The 21198-nt window shown below is 39.4% G+C and overlaps 1 protein-coding gene across 1 annotated transcript in view; it reads right to left on the bottom strand.

Annotated features, from left to right (window-relative positions):
- FRAS1 (Fraser extracellular matrix complex subunit 1) overlaps positions 1–21198 on the bottom strand; it is a 425053-nt gene that overhangs the window by 38936 nt on the left and 364919 nt on the right. Inside the window, exons 54-60 of the mRNA XM_060654809.3 lie at positions 19433–19601; positions 16968–17214; positions 15386–15730; positions 13662–13822; positions 12951–13098; positions 5993–6198; positions 1791–1947 (exon numbers count right to left, since the gene is read on the bottom strand). Of these exons, the coding sequence (XP_060510792.3) occupies positions 1791–1947; positions 5993–6198; positions 12951–13098; positions 13662–13822; positions 15386–15730; positions 16968–17214; positions 19433–19601 (1433 nt within the window). The remainder of the gene's footprint in view (positions 1–1790; positions 1948–5992; positions 6199–12950; positions 13099–13661; positions 13823–15385; positions 15731–16967; positions 17215–19432; positions 19602–21198) is intronic.

Here is a 21198-nt window from a genome sequence, read left to right as displayed (position 1 = left end):
CTTTTTCATTTATGAGATATGAATTTCTAAGTTTTATAATTTATCTCATTTATACACAACCTAAACTTCCCAAGTCCATCTCCCATCTCTGATCTTCTGGGTCCTTCCTCCCAGGGCCCTTATGTCTCTCACCCTTAACTTTTCCTAACTTCTCCTAGGTTATTTAGTTAAGAAAGAGTAGTTTTAATGAAGAACCCAAGACTTCCTAACACTCTGGTTTGAGGTGCGATTCTCATTGCTATGAAATGATTAATATGTTGGTTTTAAAAAAAATTTCAAATTGTGCCTTCTTTTCCATTATATTCTTTTTTTTTTTTTAATTTTTTTTTCAACGTTTTTTATTTATTTTTGGGACAGAGAGAGACAGAGCATGAATGGGGGAGGGGCAGAGAGAGAGGGAGACACAGAATCAGAAGCAGGCTCCAGGCTCTGAGCCATCAGCCCAGAGCCTGACGCGGGGCTCGAACCCACAGACCGTGAGATCGTGACCTGGCTGAAGTCGGACGCTTAACCGACTGCGCCACCCAGGCGCCCCATTTTCCATTATATTCTTAAGGGGAAGGGTGAGGTGGTAGTGGTGGATATAGTGAGATAAAAAATGGGATAATTGAGAACAATTACAAATTTTATGCCATTTCTAATATACTATAATATTTTGGAAAAATTTCTAGAGTCTCTGTTCTTTCCCTTCTTTCTCTCTCAGAAAGTTAATTCTTCTTAATTGTAGAAAATAAGCTTCATTTGAAACTTTGTAGTTTTAATAAATGCCCTTTGAAACTTAGGAGTGTTACTTATTACCTCTTGAGACTCAATCACTAGGTTTCTGTGTGACCAGGAGAGGCTCACTTCAGGATCTGAATCCGGGTCTTGCTGGGTGAAGGACCAATTCAACTTCAAACCTGGCTTTTCTTATTTTACCCAATGTCCAAGTTAGTCCCCAATTTTATATCAGAAACCCTGAGTCTCACTGACTCTCATGTAGATTCTAGAATCTGACAAAATAAGGTTTACAACCAGTTTTGCTGCTTATAGCTGTGTAACTAAGAGCATAAATTATATAAATTTGCTGATATTCAATTTCTTCACTTATAATAGAGGGATAATAACATCTACCTTACTGTCAGGATAAAATGAAATAAGATAAAATAATATGCTTAGCATGGTTTTTGATATGCAGTAAATACTCAATAAAAACAGCTATTACTATTTGCAATATTATTATACATTCACTCATTAAAATATCTATTTGAATAAAACAATTATGTCCCAATTTGAAACAGATTTCATTTTGTTTTCCCTAGTGCCTGGGTCATTCTTGGCTGACACCTGACTAAAGAATTTAAGATTTTTTAGGTTAATAGGCCAAATCAATTAGAAGAAAGCTGAGAAATTAGATTTTTTCTGGGAAGGTGGCAGCGTTTAAATTAGTTCATTGGATTCAACTGATTCTGACTGTATTTCCAATCTTGCTCCTGAACTGCAACGACTTAAATAGTTTTTATTCTCTGTCTGCCGTAGCATCTCTGTCCTAGCTTGTAACTACACTCATCTCTTATCTCTTGGCAATGTAGTAGGAAATAATGAGATTAAAAATACCTATAAACTTAGTGGAACTCTGTAGAGGATGATCACTTGGTGCCAACAGTGTATATAAATACTCTGAAATTGTTACCAGTAGGCACTTTTATAGCACTTTCATTTTCAAAAAACACCTATAATTACATTATTAGTAAAACATCAGTTCATGTTCTATCAACCAAAGAATAAGTAAAGATGATATCTTCTATTACCATCTTCATCATTGGATATGGTGATGGTGGCCATGTTATTCTTCCCAACTCTGGCTCCACTCCAGTGGTTTCCAAGAGGGTGGCTGAGATAAACCCTGAATTGTTCCTCAGGCTCAAACATGGAGTCATCATGGATAGAGACAGTACAGTTCTTCGTCTAGAGCCAATGTCATAAGATAGATTAAAATTTGCACTAAAAAATCAGTAGCTTGCTTGGTTTTCCTAGAAAATGATTTTTCTTCTTTGCAGCATCAAAGAGCCAACACAAATTCAAAAGGATCCAAACCATTTCATTTGTAAAGTAGAATGTTTAAATCTAATAGTTCATGCCTGACTGGGACATACCTACATGTGGAGCTTTGTATTAAAACATTCCAAACTACTCTGAATGATCAGTCATGAGTTATGAAAAACAAGATCAATAAAACAACCCACTCCAATGCACCTGAAGGAAATTTGTGCAGAGCAAACCAATGAGTATGTACGTGTTATGAAAGGTATATTTCTGATAATGGGGGTTTAACATATATGTATTAGGCTTCCTGGGGAGCAAAACAATGGTCCTTTCCCTTGGCAAAAACAGAACAGTTTTTTATTTTACTTTTTTTAATGTTTATATTTATTTTTGAGACAGAGAGAGACAGAGCATGAGTGGGGGAGGGGCACAGAGAGAGGGAGACACAGAATCTGAAGCAGGCTCCAGGCTCTGTCCAAGCTGTTAGCACAGAGCCCAATGTGGGGCTTGAAGTCATCAACGGTGAGATCATGACTTGGGCCGAAGTCGGACGCTCAACCGACTAAGCCACCCAGGCGTCCCCGGAATAGTTTTATAAGGAACTCAGAAAGACTTCTTGTTAGGTTGCAGATACCTTTCAATGCTGCAGAACTCTCAAATGGGTTGCCAAATGGTATCTCATCTGAAAACTGTTTAGTCCTGAAAGTCTGAGAATACAATCTAAATCCCTGCACTGTTGGTAGGAATGCAAACTGGTGCATCTGCTCTGGAAAATAGTGTGGAGGTTCATCAAAAAATTAAAAATAGAACTATCCTATGTTCCAGCAATAGCACTGCTAGGAATTTACCCAAGGGATACAGGAGTGCTGATGCATAGGGGCACATGTACCCCAATGTTTATAGCAGCACTTTCAACAATAGCCAAATTATGGAAAGAGCCTAAATTTCCATCAACTGATGAATGGATAAAGAAGATGTGGTTTATATATACAATGGAATACTACTTGGCAATGAGAAAGAATCAAATCTGGCCATTTGCAGCAATGTGGATGGAACTGGAGGGTATTATGCTGACTGAAATAAATCAGGCAGAGACCATATGTTTTCACTCTTGTGTGGATCCTGAGAAACTTAACAGAAGACTATGGGGGAGAGGAAGGGGGGGGAGTTACAGAGAGGGAGGGAGGCAAACCATAAGAGACTCTTAAATACTGAGAACAAACTGAAGGTTTATGAGGGGTGGGAGGGAGAGGGGAAAGTGGGTGATGGGCACTGAAGAGGGCAACTGTTGGGATGAGCACTGGGTGTTGAATGGAAACAAATTGGACAAATTATATTTAATTAAAAAAAAAAAAGAAAAAAACCCCTTGTTTGGCAGAAAGAAATCAAGTGTTTCCCACACTGAATATACTCTATTGAGGAATGTATTCTTAAGAAAACAGAAAATAATGCCAAAACATTTTAGATGATGCAGTAGCTTCAATAGTAGAGTCATGTGATATGAAGTGGGATTACTTTTACTTGAACTATATTAAATCCACTCCACTGCTGTATTGCAAAGGATCTGTGGGTAAAAAGAAGTTTCACTCTCACACTTCTGAGGTCACATTAAATGGAAGAACATTCTGTGAACATTTATAGGTAGCTTGCTAAACTGATGTTAAGCCCCTGAAGAAGTTCCTTTTCTTCTTGATAGAAAGCATAAATTTCGTAGTGACTCTTTAGGATATCTTTTTAAAAAGGACATTATCATGAAGGACAAGTTTCAGAGACAAATTTCTTAGCAAGCCAGAGAAAATGAAGATTCCAAAGTGTGCTTATGAATAATGATAGATTTTCATGTGGGTAACATATAGATGATTAGACTGTATTTTCTTAATAATTTTATTAAATTATAAACTGTCTCTTGGATAGGCAGAGAATTCTCTTTTGAACTTAAAACAAATACAGACATGTAGACTCAAAGCTGAAGATTGTATCTGCAGTATTTGTGTGTGTGTTTAAACACATGTTTCAACCTGCCACCAGTAAAATCCCCCCACCCCCCAAATATAACTAAGACAGGTTTCTATGAGTCATGAATCTATAAAAGACCAAGAGTCTCAGAGAAGGAAGATATCAGTTTTTTTGTTTTTTGTTTTTTTGGTAGTAAAGATGAACAGAGGAAGAATCTGCAGTGACTTGGGATGGGTAAGATCATCTAATACTAAACTTCAAAAAGACTAATCATAAGGCAAAAATTTGGTATGTTTGACTATACCAAAATTGAAGACTTATGTTCAACTAAGAACACTGTGATCAAAGGTAATAGATAAGTGACAGAATGGAAAAATATGTTTACAATATTTAAAATGTCTACAACTGGCAAGGAATTAATGTTTATAATATATAACAAAGACTTCAAATCAGTAAGAAAAAGACAGCAATACAATAATAAGGAACAAAGCACAAACGTATTTACATAAGAGGAGACCCAAGAAGCTACCAAGCATATAAATTGGTAGTAACTGGAGGAATGCAAATTAAAATGACATTTAACTTTATACATGTTAGATTAGCAAAAAGTTAAAAAGATGAGTAATGCTAGGTGTTGGAGAGGTTGTAGGATTACAGCAACCTTCATGCTACTGATAGTGACTTTCTGGAAGGTATCCTGACACTATTTTTTCAAATTAAGCACATACATGGCCTATGGCCCAGCAATTTTGCTGCTGAGTGTATATCCAAAGGAATTGCTACTCAGGGCTATAAGTGGACATGTATGAGGATATGCATTGCAGCATTATTTGTGGTAGCTGAGTGTTAGGAGGTGGCTGGGTGCTATCTCTGAGGTTCCTCACAGTCTATTGTTGAGAGGGGATGGTTAAAATGTACTAAATGCACATTATTAAATATTATTCACTAGCTCAGCAACAGGTTAGATGTGTACATAAGTGATGTGGACATATATTAAAACATATTACTGAGTAAACACAGTAAAAGTTTGAAAAGGATACAACATAGTAGCAGTTTTATAAATTAAAAATTATGCATATAAGAATTTTTAAAGAACAAATATAAATTAAGAGGTACACATTAAACACAACAGATTGATGAGTTCTAAGGCGGAGAATGGAATGTGGCTGGAGAATAGGCATAAAATAAATAAACAAAATAAGAGATGGGCCTTGAAATGACTAATGAGGGGGAACAAATGACTCAATCATTTGAAATTGATATCCAAAAATGGGGAAATGTGATTCTCATTCAATATATACTTTGACATATACTGAGGTTGCAGGCTTTGATTCTTTTTTTTTTTTTTTTAAGTTTATTTTATTTATTTTGGGAGAGACAGAGACAGAGACAGTGAGCATGAGTCGGGGAGGGTAGAGAGAGAAGGAAAGAGAGAATCCCAAGCAGGCTGTCAGCGTAGAGCCCACCCACTGAGCCATCCAGGCTCCCCTGATTCTAATGCAGCCATATTTACTGACGGGAGTTTCTCAGGAGTTTCTATGCCCATGTGCATATACATTGCTAAGAAAAGAACACTCCACTGACTCGAACCTGCTCAGTGTCTGCTTATTTGGTCCTATACTATTGGTTCTATACCAGAATGTATGTTGCCCTGAGACAGGGGTCCAGGTATTAAAGAACTGTCTCTTCCTCCTCTAGATGACATTGGTGATGTGTTCATCTCATGTAGTTGCAAATTCCGAGGGACCTCATTCATTTGATTTTGCCAAATTCCAAAACAGTTATATATCATTTAAATTCCTAGTTCAACCAATGATATATGTATTTATTTGGTTGTAAGTAGGATACAAAGAAGACAGCCACATAGGACAGATGATAGTATTACAAAAGGTATCAACTAGTAGAAGAATTCATAGGATGATCAGAATTTGTCAAACTGACTTCATTATGGACAAATAAAGGCATCAAGGAAAAAGAGAATCTGATCTTTCAGTATCATGAATCCACTTACTTTCTCCCCTTTCAGAAATGTAATCCGTGAAGAGTCTGCATTTCTTCTCTCCTCAAAGTCCTCCATGACCTGAGCAGAATGGCTCTGGGTATAGCACCTCACTGAGGACTCATAACTCAGGTCTCCACTCCGAATGATGGGCACCTGCAGGACACCCTCCTTCTCCTTCACCAGGAGCAAATCCTTGGCAAACTGCATGCTGGGTACTGGGGGAGCAGAAGGAAAGATGGAGGCATCATTAGTAGGAGGCAAAGGGAAGGTGGCCATAGCTCTCAGCAGCCCTCAGTAGCTCTCAGCAGCCACTTGGCAGGAAAGGTCTATGAACGGCCATCACAGGCTGGCAAATCAGAGACGGTAAGCCAATTTCAAGGCATGGTTGCTCTCAAGACAAGGGAACTGCTTCCACTGTTGAGTGTGCTTCCAATGAAATAGAATCAATCAATTCTGCATCTGTTTTCTCTCAGATGCAGGGTGCAGCCCCCATCTCAAATGCAGATGAGTAATGCAAGTAAAGAAATGAGCCAGGTATAAGAAAACTTTTGGATTGAGACTTGAGTATGCAAAAGGTTTGTTTTCCTTCTGAGGCTACAAAAAGGAAAGGAGCAGCACAAGCCTCATGATAAATGGCCACTCACATCGGTCCTGGGACAGGGAAACAGTAGGGAAGAGTGGGGACATTGGTAAAGAGGAAAGTTCAGGCCTTTTTAAAGGGGGTCACCCCTCAGCTCCAGTCTTTTGTTGGCAGATATCTTATTTTCAGATGAAGCCAGAAATCTGGATTTGTATGTTGTATCTCCTAAACTTTTTTGAAAAAGCAATCAGTTACAATAGTAAAAAGAAATTCCATATAGGCCAACCTCTTTGGACCAAACAAAAGACATCCACATGCTGAATTTGGCCAGTGGGGCCCCAGTCTGTGATTACTGCTATAAAATCACCTTTTCTTTTATAGCTCACTTTTATGGTCTCATTTGACTTAGGAAAGGACCAGGGCGAAATTGTGGTTAAAAACATGGGCTCTACAGTAAACAGGCCTGAATTTCCACCCCAGTCCTGCTACCTATTAGCTGTATGATATAGACTAATTTACTTAGATTTTATGAGTTTTTTAAAATATATATAAATTGGAAATATTACTATCCAACTTATAGAATTGTTGGAAGGACCAAATTTAATGAAATAATGTATGCATGGTGCTCAACAGAGTATCTGGCGCATCACAGGCATTCAAATTTGGTAGGAATTATTATATTATGATTTGTATTGCCCCCAACTCCAAGTTTCTCAATAAGAAGAACCATTTTTTTCTCTCCTTACTTTCTACAATGGCTACAATAATGCTCCACGTTAAGACATGTCCTGTTCTGAGACTCACATCTTGTTGATTGCTGGCTATTTATTTATTAATGAACAATACAGAGAGGTAGTCCCTCCAGTCACATGTCAGAGTCACCTGTGGCAGAAGCTGACCCTAAAACTGTAGATTGCTATTTCCTTGCTGTGTCTTGCATATGCCTTGCCACACCTGAAAGGAAGGAACCGAGAGGTGAGGACCCAGCATTCTGCAAGTCAATATGTAAAGAGCTCTGTTTGCCTCTAACTTGCCCGCTGCTCAGAACTGTTGGCACTAGCAAAAACAAAGCAAACTCCTTACTTAAGCTAAACCTAACAGTTGCCACTTACTACCAAAGAAAAACCCAGAAGATACTTCTTAAAAGAACAGTTCACCTAAAGGAAAAGTAACAACTTTGGCATTAGGACCCAAATATTAACCATTTAGGGTTCTGTCGTCCAATAAAACAGTCTGTGCTGTTAAAAGGTGAGTGGCAAAGATGACCTAGCATAGAAGGACAAGAAGGAAACTGGTTGGCAGGTAAAAAGCAACACAAGCAGGAAAGCTTTTCTGCCCATGACAGATTATCTAAAGCTTTGGATTGATTTTTCTTGCAGGCCCAAAAGGCATCAAGCCAGATGAGAGTTCAGTCTCTCATGGTAATGTTTGGGTTTTGTCATGTATTCATTAACCCAAAATTCTTCTTGAGCTGTGAAAGACTCCTTTTTTTCCCTCCTTAACAAGATATTAAACTGAATTCACTCCTTCCCCTATCTGGAAAAAGGAGAGAGAGAGAGAAAAAGAGAAGGGAAGTAGGTGAATATTTCTCGCGATCACCGGCCTGCCAGGAATGGTCTCTGCCTTTATGGAGCCCTTAGTCTGGTTGGAGACTGAGGCAAGAGACAATGGAAAGACAATAAGGTGGGTTGGGCAATAGATTTGTTTACAAGGGTTATGGCATACAAAGGAAAGGCCCAGCCCAAGTCAGGCACTATGTTAAGGGCTTCCATACATGTGGAATCTTCTTAACACCCCAACTATAAGCAGCAACACTGTTCTCAGGAAGTAGGAGCACTATTCTCATTTATGCCTGAATGCAGATTCCTTCTCCTTCCACACCATAAAATGGTGATCCATGAAATGGTGATTCCTCGTGGAGGTTCACAGGCTTGCACTAGGTATAGTGCATTTACTGTCAGCACATGCATCGTACACAGCCCAGTCTGCAGTTATCTCATTACTGGTGTTACAGTCTTGTGTCCTGAAATAAACTGTGGGACTCTGCTCCCTGCTCTGCTGTAATCCATACAGTGCTGGGCACCAGTCTTTGACTGCAAAATATGCGCTAAATGCTATTATTCAATAATCTTCTTAGTAACTCACAAAGTAGGTGCAAATGTCACATCCTGAAATTTGAGGGCCTCTTTATGGGCAATGCTTAGATTGGAGATTTAGGAGAAATCCTGCTTCCTATTCTCTTGAGTTAGAGTAGGTAGGATATCATGCATACACAGGGGTGTGATAAGATTGCAGCTACAAGGCCTTTCATGTCTTGCTCAGCATTCCTCTGGTCCATACTAAAGTCTAACTCCAGGTGCCAGAGCAGAAGAAGAAAGTGAAAATAGGAAAATGTTCTGAGATGAGCTACTTAGATGATTTATGACCCCAAGATCACCCTGTGGAAAAAGATGAAAGACCGAAGATCACTTTGGAAGGCTGAAAGTTGACATTATAAGAATACTGAGTGACATCAAGCATCTAAAACTGCAATGTGAAAAAGTTAGCATGGTAGGGTATAAAATCAGAAGACTGGACTTGTATAGAACAGACCTAGGTTTTAACTCTGGCCCTATCACCTCCTCTCCATGTGACCCTAGGCAAATTATTCAACCTGTTTCATAAATTGAAGAGTTTATAAAGATTAGAGAGAAGGTAAGATCTTTCTACCTTAATGTGCACATGGAGGAAACAACAAAAGTTAGCAATTCCTAGGAAGAAGGATAGCCAATAGATATAACCATTGAACACTACAATGGGTTACTGAAATAGCTTTGGGGATTTCTTTTTCTGGGATAAATTCTTGACTAAATATAGTTTGTTGTAGCCTGCCTGAAAGATGAGAAATATTTTAACATAAGCATTTTCTAAGTTTGCAACCCTAATGTTCATCAATAAAGCATGAAGAAAAATCCAAATGGAATGTTTTCTGTTGATCTAGGGCAATGAGTCTTGTATGTGTTACTGGAGTCCCACTGGCAAGTATGATAAATTACAGATGTGTCAGGAAGAAAAGAAATTAACATGTAATAAAATCTACTATGTGCCAGGTACAATGGTAGATATTTTCACATACTTTCTAATTTAATCCTTATAATAACCTTATTAGGTAGGTATTTTCATTATTTATAGATTAACAAAATTAGGCTCAGTAACCTTATGTTGCTAATCTAAGGCCAAAAATTTAAAAAAGTGGTAGGGCTGGAATTATATTTTAGGTCTTCTGATTTTGCATTCCCTTTCCAATCCATCAGAAGGAAATTAAATACCTTTCATGTAAAAGCATTAGAAGCCTTTTCAAGAACAAAAAGGATAACTGAATGTCCTTCTTCTTTTTAGTGAATGAAGAAAAAAAAAACATATCCCACAGATTCTACTATTGCACCAAATAGGACTAATTCATATAGCGCAAAAAGTATGAACTTGAAGCCAAAAACTTGGCCCCTCTTTGTATGAGATTTTGGGTGTTTACTCCCTTGATTCTAGTCTCCTTATCTATAAAATGGAAACAAGTATAAAACCATGAGATTATGAGCAAATGAGAAAACTCTCGTACATCACTCTGTAAATTCTCAGGTAACATGAAATATAAAATAGTATAATTGTTATAATCTTGTTCATAGTTATGAAGTTACTATTTTATGAATCACAACCCTAAATGTAAAACTTAAAACTAAAAAAATTCCAGAAGAAAACCCAGGAAAAAAAATCTTTGTAAGCCTGGGTCAAGCAAAGATTTCTTAGATACAATATTAAAAGCATAATCCATAATAAAATTATTGGTCAATGGGACTATTTCAAAATGAAAAACTATTGCCTTTTGAAAGAACAAAAAACAAGCAACAGATTGGGAGAAAATATTTGCAAAACACAAATATTTGTCCAGAATTTATAAGAATGTAATAACAGGGGGAAAAACAACTCAATTAAAAATGGGGGAAATATTTGAATAATACTTTGCTAAAGAAGATATATAGATGGCATGTAAACACCTGAAAAGATCTCAGTGTCATTAGGGAAATGACTTTCAAAACCATGAGACACCATTATCCATCTACTAGGATAACTAAAAAGAACTCGCAGAAACCTAAAAACACCAGATGTTGGTGAGGGTGTGGAGCAACCAGAATTTTCATACACTGTTGGTGGTAATGCAAAATAGTCATAACCATTTTGGAAACCAGGGTGGCAGTTTCTTAACATACAATCAAACAACCCCACTCCCAAGTACTTACTCCAGAGAAATAAAAATGTATAGTCACACAAAAAGCTATATGCAAAATTTTTATAGTCATTCCAGTCATAACTGCCAAAACCTGGAAACAACTCAATTGTCATTCAACAGATGACTGGATAAACAGGTGACTGGATAAACAGGTGATTGGATAAACAGGTGAATGGCTGAACAAATTGTAGCACATCCATATATTTGGAAACTACTCCACAACAAAGGAAATGAACTACTTATATATGTAACAACATGGATGGTTTTCAAAGGCAATATTCCAATGAAAGAAACCAGACACAAGATGCTATATTACATGATTCCAATTATATGACATTCTGGAAATGGCAAAACTGTATAGGCGAGAAACCATCAGTGGTTGCCAGGGCTCAAGATGGGGAAGAGGTTGGCTACAAAGGGGCATGAGATAATTCTATAGGGTATTGAAACTGTTCCACATTTTTATTGTGGTGGTGGCCATGCCACTGTGTGCATCTGTCAAAATGCATAGAACGATACACTAAAGAGGGTAAATTTTAATTTATGTAAGTTAGATCTCAACAAACCTAGGTACAAAATAAGATATAATTTTGGACATTTTCATTATATACATATTGTGTGTATTATATGTATGCATATGTTTTATAGATATTTCTCTTGAAGGTACACACAACAACAACAACAACAACAACAACAACAAAACAACAAAAAAAAACTGGTTAAAATGGTTGTCTCTAAGGAGAACAACCAGAGGGTTGGGAGACAGGGGTAGAAGGTAGACTTAATTTTCATAGTATACCTTTATTGTCATTTTTTAAACTGTATAAATAAATAAATAATTTAAAAATAACTGAAAGCATTAAGGATCACCCTGCTGGCTTCCTGTTCCTTTTTCGGTGACTTTTCACTCACTGAAAGAGTTTAATTATGGGTTCTATCGTCAACTACGGAGATGCTAATGAGGATCCTCCTGAGTTAGGGAGAAAGTTTGACCAGATCTTCTTTTCCAACTCCGGCATCTGACAATTTTTTTTTAATGTTTATTTATTTATTTTTGAGTGAGAGAAAGAGAGAATGCACGTGCACACCAGTGGAGGAGGGGCAGAGACAGAGGGAGACACAGAATCTGAAGCAGGCTCCCGGCTCTGAGCTGTCAGCACAGAGTCCATGAGCCATGAGATTGTGATCTGAGCCGAAGTCGGCCACTTAACCAACTTAGCCACCCAGATACCCCTAGCATCTGATGATTCTAAATTTCATCAATGCTTCCCAAGAAATAACTGTCCTTTCCTGGTCATCATTCTGTTACTTAGGTTAGCTCTTCAGTGGAGACTGATATTTTATTCATATACTTGTGTCTATTCATTCTTGTACATCATCCACAGGACTGCCAGTGTCAGTTTCCTCCAACAAAAACCACACCACTCCTCCACTTAGAAGCACTCCTCTCTGCTTACAAATTCCTTAGGCTGCAACATAAGACTTTTTTGAACTGGACTCCAACCTGTCTTTCCATTTAATTTCCTTCATTTCATTTCCTTCATCTCCAGCCAGGCTTAAAGCAAAAGTAAGCATCTCACTGCTTTCCAAATATCCGTCTTTCAAATTTTTATACCTTATATACACTGTATCTGTCCATTTGACAAAACTTTATGTTATTACCCATTAGATAAACCCCTAATGCACCCTAAGACTGTTTAAACATCATGTCCTTTGTGATATCTGTGATTCTTCTACACATATTTGCTGTTCAGTCCCCTCTGTTCCTATAGTACTGGATTTATAGCATTAGTAGGTCATTTATATAAAATATTCTAATTTTTCTGTTTAAGGGTATGATTCCCCCAACTAGACACTAAGCTTCTTGAGGACAAGGCCCAAGTCTTATACATCTTTTTGTGCCTAGCACAGCACTAGAAACATAAATGTTTATTTCTCCTCCATAATTCTATGTAAAAGAGTGTGTATACATGTCCTCACTCACACACACACACACACACACACACACACACACGATTTATTTCTTGAATGAAACGTGGATGAGTTCTAATGTCATATACTTGGAAGATAAGGAAAAATAGAAATGTAGTCTGAGCCACCACCTGGCATCTCCAATATCTTACCATCCTGGAATGTGTCATTAATTGCAATGACAGCCTGGAAGGGTTTGGTCAGTTCGGCCCCTTGTGCTGAGCTGAGAAAAACCACAAATGTCTCCAGTCCTTCAATTACTGGATACTGAGTGTCATCCAAGATAGTCAAGGTGCAGTACTAGAAGAAAAATCATGATGTTAACTAGACTTACTGTGGTGATAATTTTGTAATATACACAAACACTGAATCATTATGCTGTCCACCTGAAATTAATAGGTTATATGTCAGTTCTATCTCATTTTTAAAAATAACATAAATATAAAAAGAAGAAAAATCAAAGCAAACCTTATAGAATGTCCAACACACAACACCCATCTGCCTTTGGGAGAGTAGGACAAAGGTGATAACTTGCTTTCTCTGGTGGTCTTATAGTAAGGTTTTTTAATTCATAAAATTATAATCTCTTTATTAAAAACTCTAGGTGTTTTGTCTCTAGATATTATCACCAAACAAGTGTAGTTCCTATCCTTTATCTGTGGTGCTGGATATTAGATGCTGACAATGTCACTTGAAGAGTTTATAGAAGATCGCTCTGCATTCGCTCTCTTGTTTGCATTTTTGTGCTTGTGAATAAAGACAGTAATATTGTAAGTGGGGTTCAGAGCCCTCCAGAGAGTTTGGACGGCAGAATAGAGACAACGTTAACAGATCCATCTGGTCCTGGACTGCTCTGTGCTCACCTGTTCAGTGACACCTGGCCCAAACTCCACCTTCCTAGAGCTGGGAACATAGTCAACTCCTGGAGTGGCAGAAGCTGGGTCTGAGGGCCGTGTTGCACACCAGACAGATGTGAAGGTAGAAAGGTCAGTCCCATGACGGATAACTGGAATTTTCACTGTACCTAGTGGAGACCCAGAGGTGTCAGTGGTCAGTCTTAGGGCAGAAGTCAGTGGGTTTTTGGAACAGCGTTCTCCCTCACAGTAGGAGCAGCTTTATCCTGTAAGCTTGTCTAATCCAACTTCAGTGACATCCCTGTGCTCCCTCTGAGGAAGGCTGAGAAGTGTCACCAGCCATGGTTTTACTGACACTAAGATCAAGGGAAGACACGGAGGAGGGCCTCACGGAGGTGGTACTGGAAAGACAGCCCCTAGGGAAAAGTGTTTTGTGGCTTCATGAAAGAGACTGTTCACAGGAGAAAAACAAAGTGGAGAGGGTCCATCAAAAAACATCTGAAGCCTATTTTGGGAGAAGAAACTCAAAGAGTAGGGCCTCAGGGATGAGTTGGAAAATAGTCAATTAAGAAAGAACCAGCTAGGGGACTCTATGGGGCCTGAAGCTGAATGTTTCTAATTAAATGTTCCTAACTGGGTTGATTTCCCTATTTTATCTGAGTGGTGCACACATCATTACTTAAACCATATGTGCTATTGCTTATCTTAGGAATGCAGCTCATCTTGTGGTCCACTGTAACATCACACTTCATAGTGTCCTAACGATGCACAGGTAGATTTTTAGCTATTTTCACAATCAAGGTTAGAGAAAAGCTACATGAAAATCCCATCAAACCATATTTTCTGGCCAATAAGCTGTGAGGTTGACAAGTAGTCATCACTGAGTATTTGGCATATAGGAAAGAAAACATGGTACAGGAAACGTCTATGTTCTAATCACAGCTCTGCCATATTAATTACTGATCTCTGAAGCTTTATTTCACCTCTCTGAGCTGCCATTTGCTCTTCTATTTAATGTTCTCTTTTCTACAGAAGGTTAAATGAGAATGTATGGAATGCAGATGGCATGGTACCTGGCATTCAGTAAGTGCTCAAAAATATGAGTTCCCACTATCCCTCAGAATATCACCTTCAAAGAAGTGAATGGCCTTGACCAGGTGGCTCAGATCAGTGGATGCTCAGCACAGCTGCTGCCCCTTCTGGTAATATGTCTGCTAGCAGCATGCAGAAGACATTGAGACCCTTGTGGCGCCAAAAGAGGGAAAGGTGCCTGGGTGGAAGAAATATGCCCACTGATTGCTTAGGGGTATTATATGAAGGAGAAAGTTTCATTTGTTAAGACACTGAAACTTTGGAATTTATTTGTTCTGGCAGCTAGCAGTATGCTAAATAACTTACTCCCGTCCCCACCAGATCACATTCTTGCCTTCATAAGCCGAAGTGCTTAGTACCATGCCCTCCCTCCGGACCACAGAGATCAGCCAATGAAGCCCTATGCCAGATCCCTCCCTGTCATCAGTAACCAGGGCAAGAAAAGTGGAAGGGATTCTCTATCCTTCACTACCTTCCTTTCTTGGTCTTAATGCATAGTATTACATGTCTCAGACCGACAAGGGTGTCACTGAGGAATGGCATTCTCAAATGCCCTAAGAACATTCTCAAAACTAAGAGGAAATTGTTCAAGGAAGAGATAAGGAAATGGGTAATGGAACCCCAGAGATGCTCTCTATTACCTGCATCCTCGCTGACAGTGAAAGCCGTGTTGCCCAGGGACACAGTGGAGGCATCATTGGGACCACTAATGAGCACCTTGGCCGACGCTACCCTTCCGATGCGGGCATTGTCAGAAGCATCTGCCAGGGCAATCTCAAACTCTTCTTCCTCTTCATACTCACTGTCATCAATGAGCATGACATCACAGGTGGACATGGTGACACCAGGCCCGAATATCACACGACTGTCAGCAGACATCCCTCTAGATTTAAAATCAGAGCCCGATTCTAGAGCATAGAGGCTACTTCCCATAGCTGACTTAGGGATTGTGTAGCAAATTGCAGATACGATGCTGCTTGAATCCCCTGAAATACAAATGGTAAGAAAACCAAAGCATTTGAATGAGCACTTCTCAAATTCTAAAATTGCTGATAATTTGGTAAGCTTGGTTCCCTCTGACACATTCCATCACTATTTCTGCTCAAACTCTGACATGAAACCTTCCTGCACTGCAGTTTCTTAAGCCTGTGGTATAAACCACTTGAGGATTTAATATACCCCAGATACTTCGCCAAACAACTTAAAATGGATTTCCTATTCCGTGAATTTTGTGCTCTGTTAATTCACAAGACTCATTGCCCACCATCTAAGACCACAGCGGGTAGAAAGATAAGAGACATATTTGGTACTTTAAGTAGCAAAGTAATTGTGTCCCGAAGGTAGTGATCTGAGCACAGTTCACCGCCTTTCTGAATAAACTTCTGCACTTTAATTCTCAGGGAGAAATTGGCTTGTTTAAAAAAAGAAAAACAAAACAAAATAAAACCTGCCTCTCTGTACAAATGACTTTGCTTATTAGTGCTGCCATGTCCCTGGAAGACAGCCTGTTCTGGGCCTGGCTTGCTGGCCCAGAGCAATCAATGGGGCTTACTTGTTTTCCAAGTGGCATCACTAAGGGTTTGCATTATCTACAGTGTTTGTTACACTAATACCCAGTCAGCAGATTCAATAAAAAATCTGACCTCATCACTTATAGTCATGTTCTGGTTTTGAGTAGGGGATTTCATTTCCATGAGTTTTAAAGTCTCAATATTGCATGATCATAAATGCATATGATCTTTGTTTTGTTTTCAATCCCTCAAGCATTGCCTTTCATTTCTCACACACAGTTTATCTCTCATCTGAGCCCTATCTGTGACAGTCACAAAGGAAAATCTTTAAACATATTTTCTGTCTTCCAAGACTAAGATGAGAAGCCATCTCTTACAAACTTCCCTGCTTGACCAAGGCTACTAAATATTTATAGATCGGGTGATTGATGAAGAATTCTAAGTTCATGAATAATTTGCAAGGCCAAATATAACCAGTCTTCTAATCCCATTAAAGAATAAATGGGAGCACTAACAACTTGAACTAAGAAGAGGAGCCTTCTGATAGTACTCACTACAGGTAGGATCACTATTAGAGTTGTTCTGGGAATTAAACATGTAAAGCACTTACACACAGAAGTTAATACGGTACATGAGCACTTGGCACATAAAAAGGATGCAAAAAAATGTTAGCTATTATTATAGCTCGTTGTCACCTTTGGCACCAACAGACCTTTTCTTTCAATAGGTGCAAACAGAAAACCAGCGCTCTCGTTGACCCGGTAGGTCTTCTTATCAAACTCTAATGTGGGTTCATCTTCAGTGTCATTGATAATGACCTTCGCCTGGGTGAACTCCCCTAATAGGGCATATGCTGGCATGCTGAGCTCCACGGTGAAACTCTCAACATTCTCAAACACATCATCATCATTGATGATAATGGTGCAGGATTTGGTATCCTCTCGCTCATCAAACTGCACCTGTCAAAAAGGAAACAGCAAGGAGTTACATTGTGCTTCAGATTCCCCTGCTATGCTCCCCTAGATCATCCTGGGAAAAGGGACCCAAGCCTAGTGGGCAGAGCACTGAATGAAATAGCTGGTTCTTCTACCCCAACTTCTTGCTGTATCACCTGGAACACTTAGCTACGTCTTCCTATTCTTCATCTATACATTGGAGCTGATTTACTGTATAGGGACATGGAATGCAAAGATACCTCCTACTATCTGGTGACTGTAGAAAAACAGGTTGGTAACTATTCATATCTTATTTTATTAATTCACTTGGAGCAAGAGTGATTTGATTACTCATGTCCCCTTCTATTTGTGGCAAGTTTACCTGGAAAGATCTTTGAACTTGGAGTGTGAAGTTCTGGGGGTCTCAAGTTGGGATAGTCTATGAATTTTTACAAATATTGGATTCCTCATCAGCTAAATAATAATTTCACACACTTATTTCACGTATTTACTGGGAGGACTAAAAGACACAATGTATAATGAAAATTTGAAGTATATTTTAAAGCACTGAACAAATGCGAGATATTATCCTCATTACCATGGTTATACTGTTTTTACACAGTCAAAATTGACATAGAATCTCAGTGTACTGGATAATGGAGTTTGAATCCAGAGAAAGTTACATTATGAACAAGCCAGACTAAATTTTAACATTATATTTAACTAAATCCTTTGTCATTAAGATAGGATAGGTCTATAATGTATATGAATTTAGCCTGATACAAGACAGAGAAATTATTTTATATTCACACAATCATGAACTTATAGGGATTTATTCTGTTTTTACTTTGTCTTAAAAAAAAGATAAAGATGAAACCTTGAAATGGAACCAGGGTTATGGATTTATTCAAAACCAAAAGTTTAGGGAATAGACCCAGACTGTACTTTGTATAAACTGAGATAGCTAAAATATGTAAAATAGTCATCAATCTCTAGGGACACACAAATCTGAAAAACACATAATTTTCATCAGCAGAAAATTACTATTCCATATCTAATCAACTAATCAAATTAAGTTTTACTAAGCTCCACATTTCAAAACACTCCATAGATCTCTATTTAGCTCTAGAACCCACTGCCTTTTGTCTTTCCTTGACAAACACAAATAACTGTTCTTATTATTTTTCTAAAAGATTCCTTGTTCTTTTCTCATTCCTCATTTAAATTGACCTCAGCCCAGCTGAAATGCCTCAAAGAGAGAGCCCATTCCTCTTTACAGAGATTTACGATGTCATTAAGAATGGTGAAACTACTTTGCAAAAACACTGAAGAAATACCTAGTAAGTGCCAGCTATTGTACCATATATAAAAGATGGCAAACATGGGGCATCCTGCCATAAGGGACTTTACTGTTTAAGTCCTCTTCCTCTCTCTTTTATGTTTACTCTCTCCACTCTTTGCCTCATCCCCACCCTGGCTCTAGTTACCACCACTGTGGTAGAGACTTGCTCAGGCACCTCTGCCCCAGCTGCTCTCTGCACCCCCTGCCAACTGCTGCCACCACCACCATCACCATCACCACCACCACCACCACGACTGTGGTCCTCTCGGTCCTCTCACAATCTCAGGCACCTCACACTCGGCCTGTCCGAAGAAGCACAGCCGAGACCAGTCCTTGCCAAACCTGCTCCTCTGGCAGTGTGCTCTCCCAGCAAGGGGCATCACCATCCATCTCCCACTTCTGCCCACTGTCTAATCCACTGTGAAATTCTACCAGTTCTTACTCATCTGTTCAATCCACCCACTTGTCTCCACTTTCACTCCATAACTGAAACTCAAGCTCCCATTATCTCTCACCCAGGCTATTCCAAGAGCTTCTCAACCATCTTCCTGTACTCTCTCTTCCCTTCTCAGGTAGAGAAGGTGAGGGGAGAGGAAGGGTTTGGATGCCAAAGGTCTCACACAGAACACAATGGAGACTTTTTGTGGTCATGAAGCAAAATGTAAAGACTGAGAAGCTAGACAACTTAGACAGTTAAAACTTACACAGAGAGTAGATTAACTGGGAGGAACTAGGCCCTGTGAGAAGGGAACACAGGAAAATCACTTGAGGAAGGGCACCAATGGAAAGGGAAGAGGGGTAAAACTTAGGGGCAAGGCGCCTCACTTGCCAATGACCACAGTGCTGCCCTGGTGGAGCCAGCTGGCGCTCAGGAATCAGAGGCCTCCTCGCTCATCCTACCTGGCCAGCATATTCCACATAGTCCTGCTGTCCTGGCTGGAAGCTGACTCCGGAGCTGGGGCTGGCGGTCCCTTGCTCAGTGCGACACAGGACGATGGCATACTGGTTCAGGTTCCCAGTCCTCTGCACTGTGACGCTGACAGACCCCGCTTTCTCACTCACGTTGTAGCTGGAAGCACACAAAAAGGTGGTCTCTGAAATTGTGAGCTGGGGCTGTGAAGAATCCACTTGTTTAATGCCTGTCTCTCCTGGTTGGTTACTGGTGTCAGGTAGTTCATAGAACAGGAAGTTTAGTTTCTTTAGGAAGCCAGGTTATAAACTGAGGAAACGTGTTCACCTGGAATAGTCACAGCACCAAGTGACCAAGAAGGCTGTGGATGCAGAATGGTATCTGCCCTGTTCTCAGAGCGAGTTGAAAGTCATTCAGAAAATGAGCAGCACATAGGAGCTATGCACGTTGTACTTCAAAACACAGAGGAATGACAATCTCTCCCTCATGTGCTAGAGTAACTAGAATAGTTCAGTGGGTTCTTAGGAAAGAAAGCTGCTTGGAAGACAATTAATGACTTAGCTCGGGTGGAAACTGACTGGACCAGATCTCCAGGAAGTGTGCAAAGGAGCCAGGGTGGTGGCAGAGAATCAGGCCCACATAACAAAGGTGTTAAGACAAATGGAGCTTTGTGACACTGGGGAGTGACAAGGTTCTATAGACTGAACATGTCCCCCCAAATTCATATGTTGAAATCCTAACGACAATGTGATCATATTTGGGAGGTGATTAGTCATGATGGTGGAGCCCTCATGAATGGGACTGCTCCCCTTATAAAAGAAGTCCAACAGAGCTCCCTGGTCCTTCCAGTATGTAAGGACACAGGGAGAAGACAACCGTCTATGAACCAGGAAGAGGATCCTCACTAGTCACCGAATCTGTCAGCACCTTGATCTAGGATTTCCCAGCCCCCAGAACTGTGAGAAATAAAGTTCTGTTGTTTGTAAGCCACCCAATCTATGGTATTCTGTTATAACAGCCCAAACAGTTTAAGACACAGGGTTAACTTAGCTTGCTGCTATGAATTTGTATTGCTTTTGCAAAGTAGAAGGCAAACTATCCATGTGTCATTAATTCATAATAAGTATCTAGGTTTAGAAAAGCCATAAGTGAGTGGGGCCTGAACTGGGCCTTGGTTTTCATCCCTGAGGATGATGATCACAGGTTCATTTGCCTTGCCCAGAGCCTACTTATGTCTTGTTGCTGTGAGGGTTGTAGGCAAAGTGCCCCTGATAGGTCAGTCCTCATTTCCAGGTTTGGGGCACTCTGTACTATTCAGCCCATTAAAAGTTGGAGGCTTGTCCAGAAAAAGTGATCAGGTTTAGTCCATTTATTTAATTTTTAAGGAGATACAAACAAGAGAAAAGTAACAGCAGAACTTACATATAAAAAGTTGATTATAATGTTCCACTAACTTTTCTAAGTATGTGTGACTAAGACTGGAACAGCCCAGGACTGGGCACATGAAATCAGGTTTGTAGGTTATCCCCTAACCCCCATTCCAACTTTCATCTGAATTATCATGAAACTGATTTCTTAGAGTAGTGAGTCTCTGAAATGTAGATCGAAAGAATTACCTCCTGCCCTTCCCCTGCTCGCACTCTGTCTCTCTCTCTCTCAAAAATAAACAGTAAAAAAAAAATTTAAAGAATTATCTCCCCCACAAAATTATAACCCTAGTTATAATCTGACCTCTAAAAATCAATACTCTGCTTGC

This window comes from Panthera onca, chromosome B1 (genome assembly GCF_046562875.1).
Source record: "Panthera onca isolate mPanOnc1 chromosome B1, mPanOnc1 haplotype 2, whole genome shotgun sequence".
In the NCBI taxonomy this organism is placed as follows: Eukaryota; Metazoa; Chordata; class Mammalia; order Carnivora; family Felidae; genus Panthera; species Panthera onca.
The sequence above is the reverse complement of the archived record's forward strand: the minus strand, read 5'-3'. Positions and strand labels throughout refer to the sequence as shown.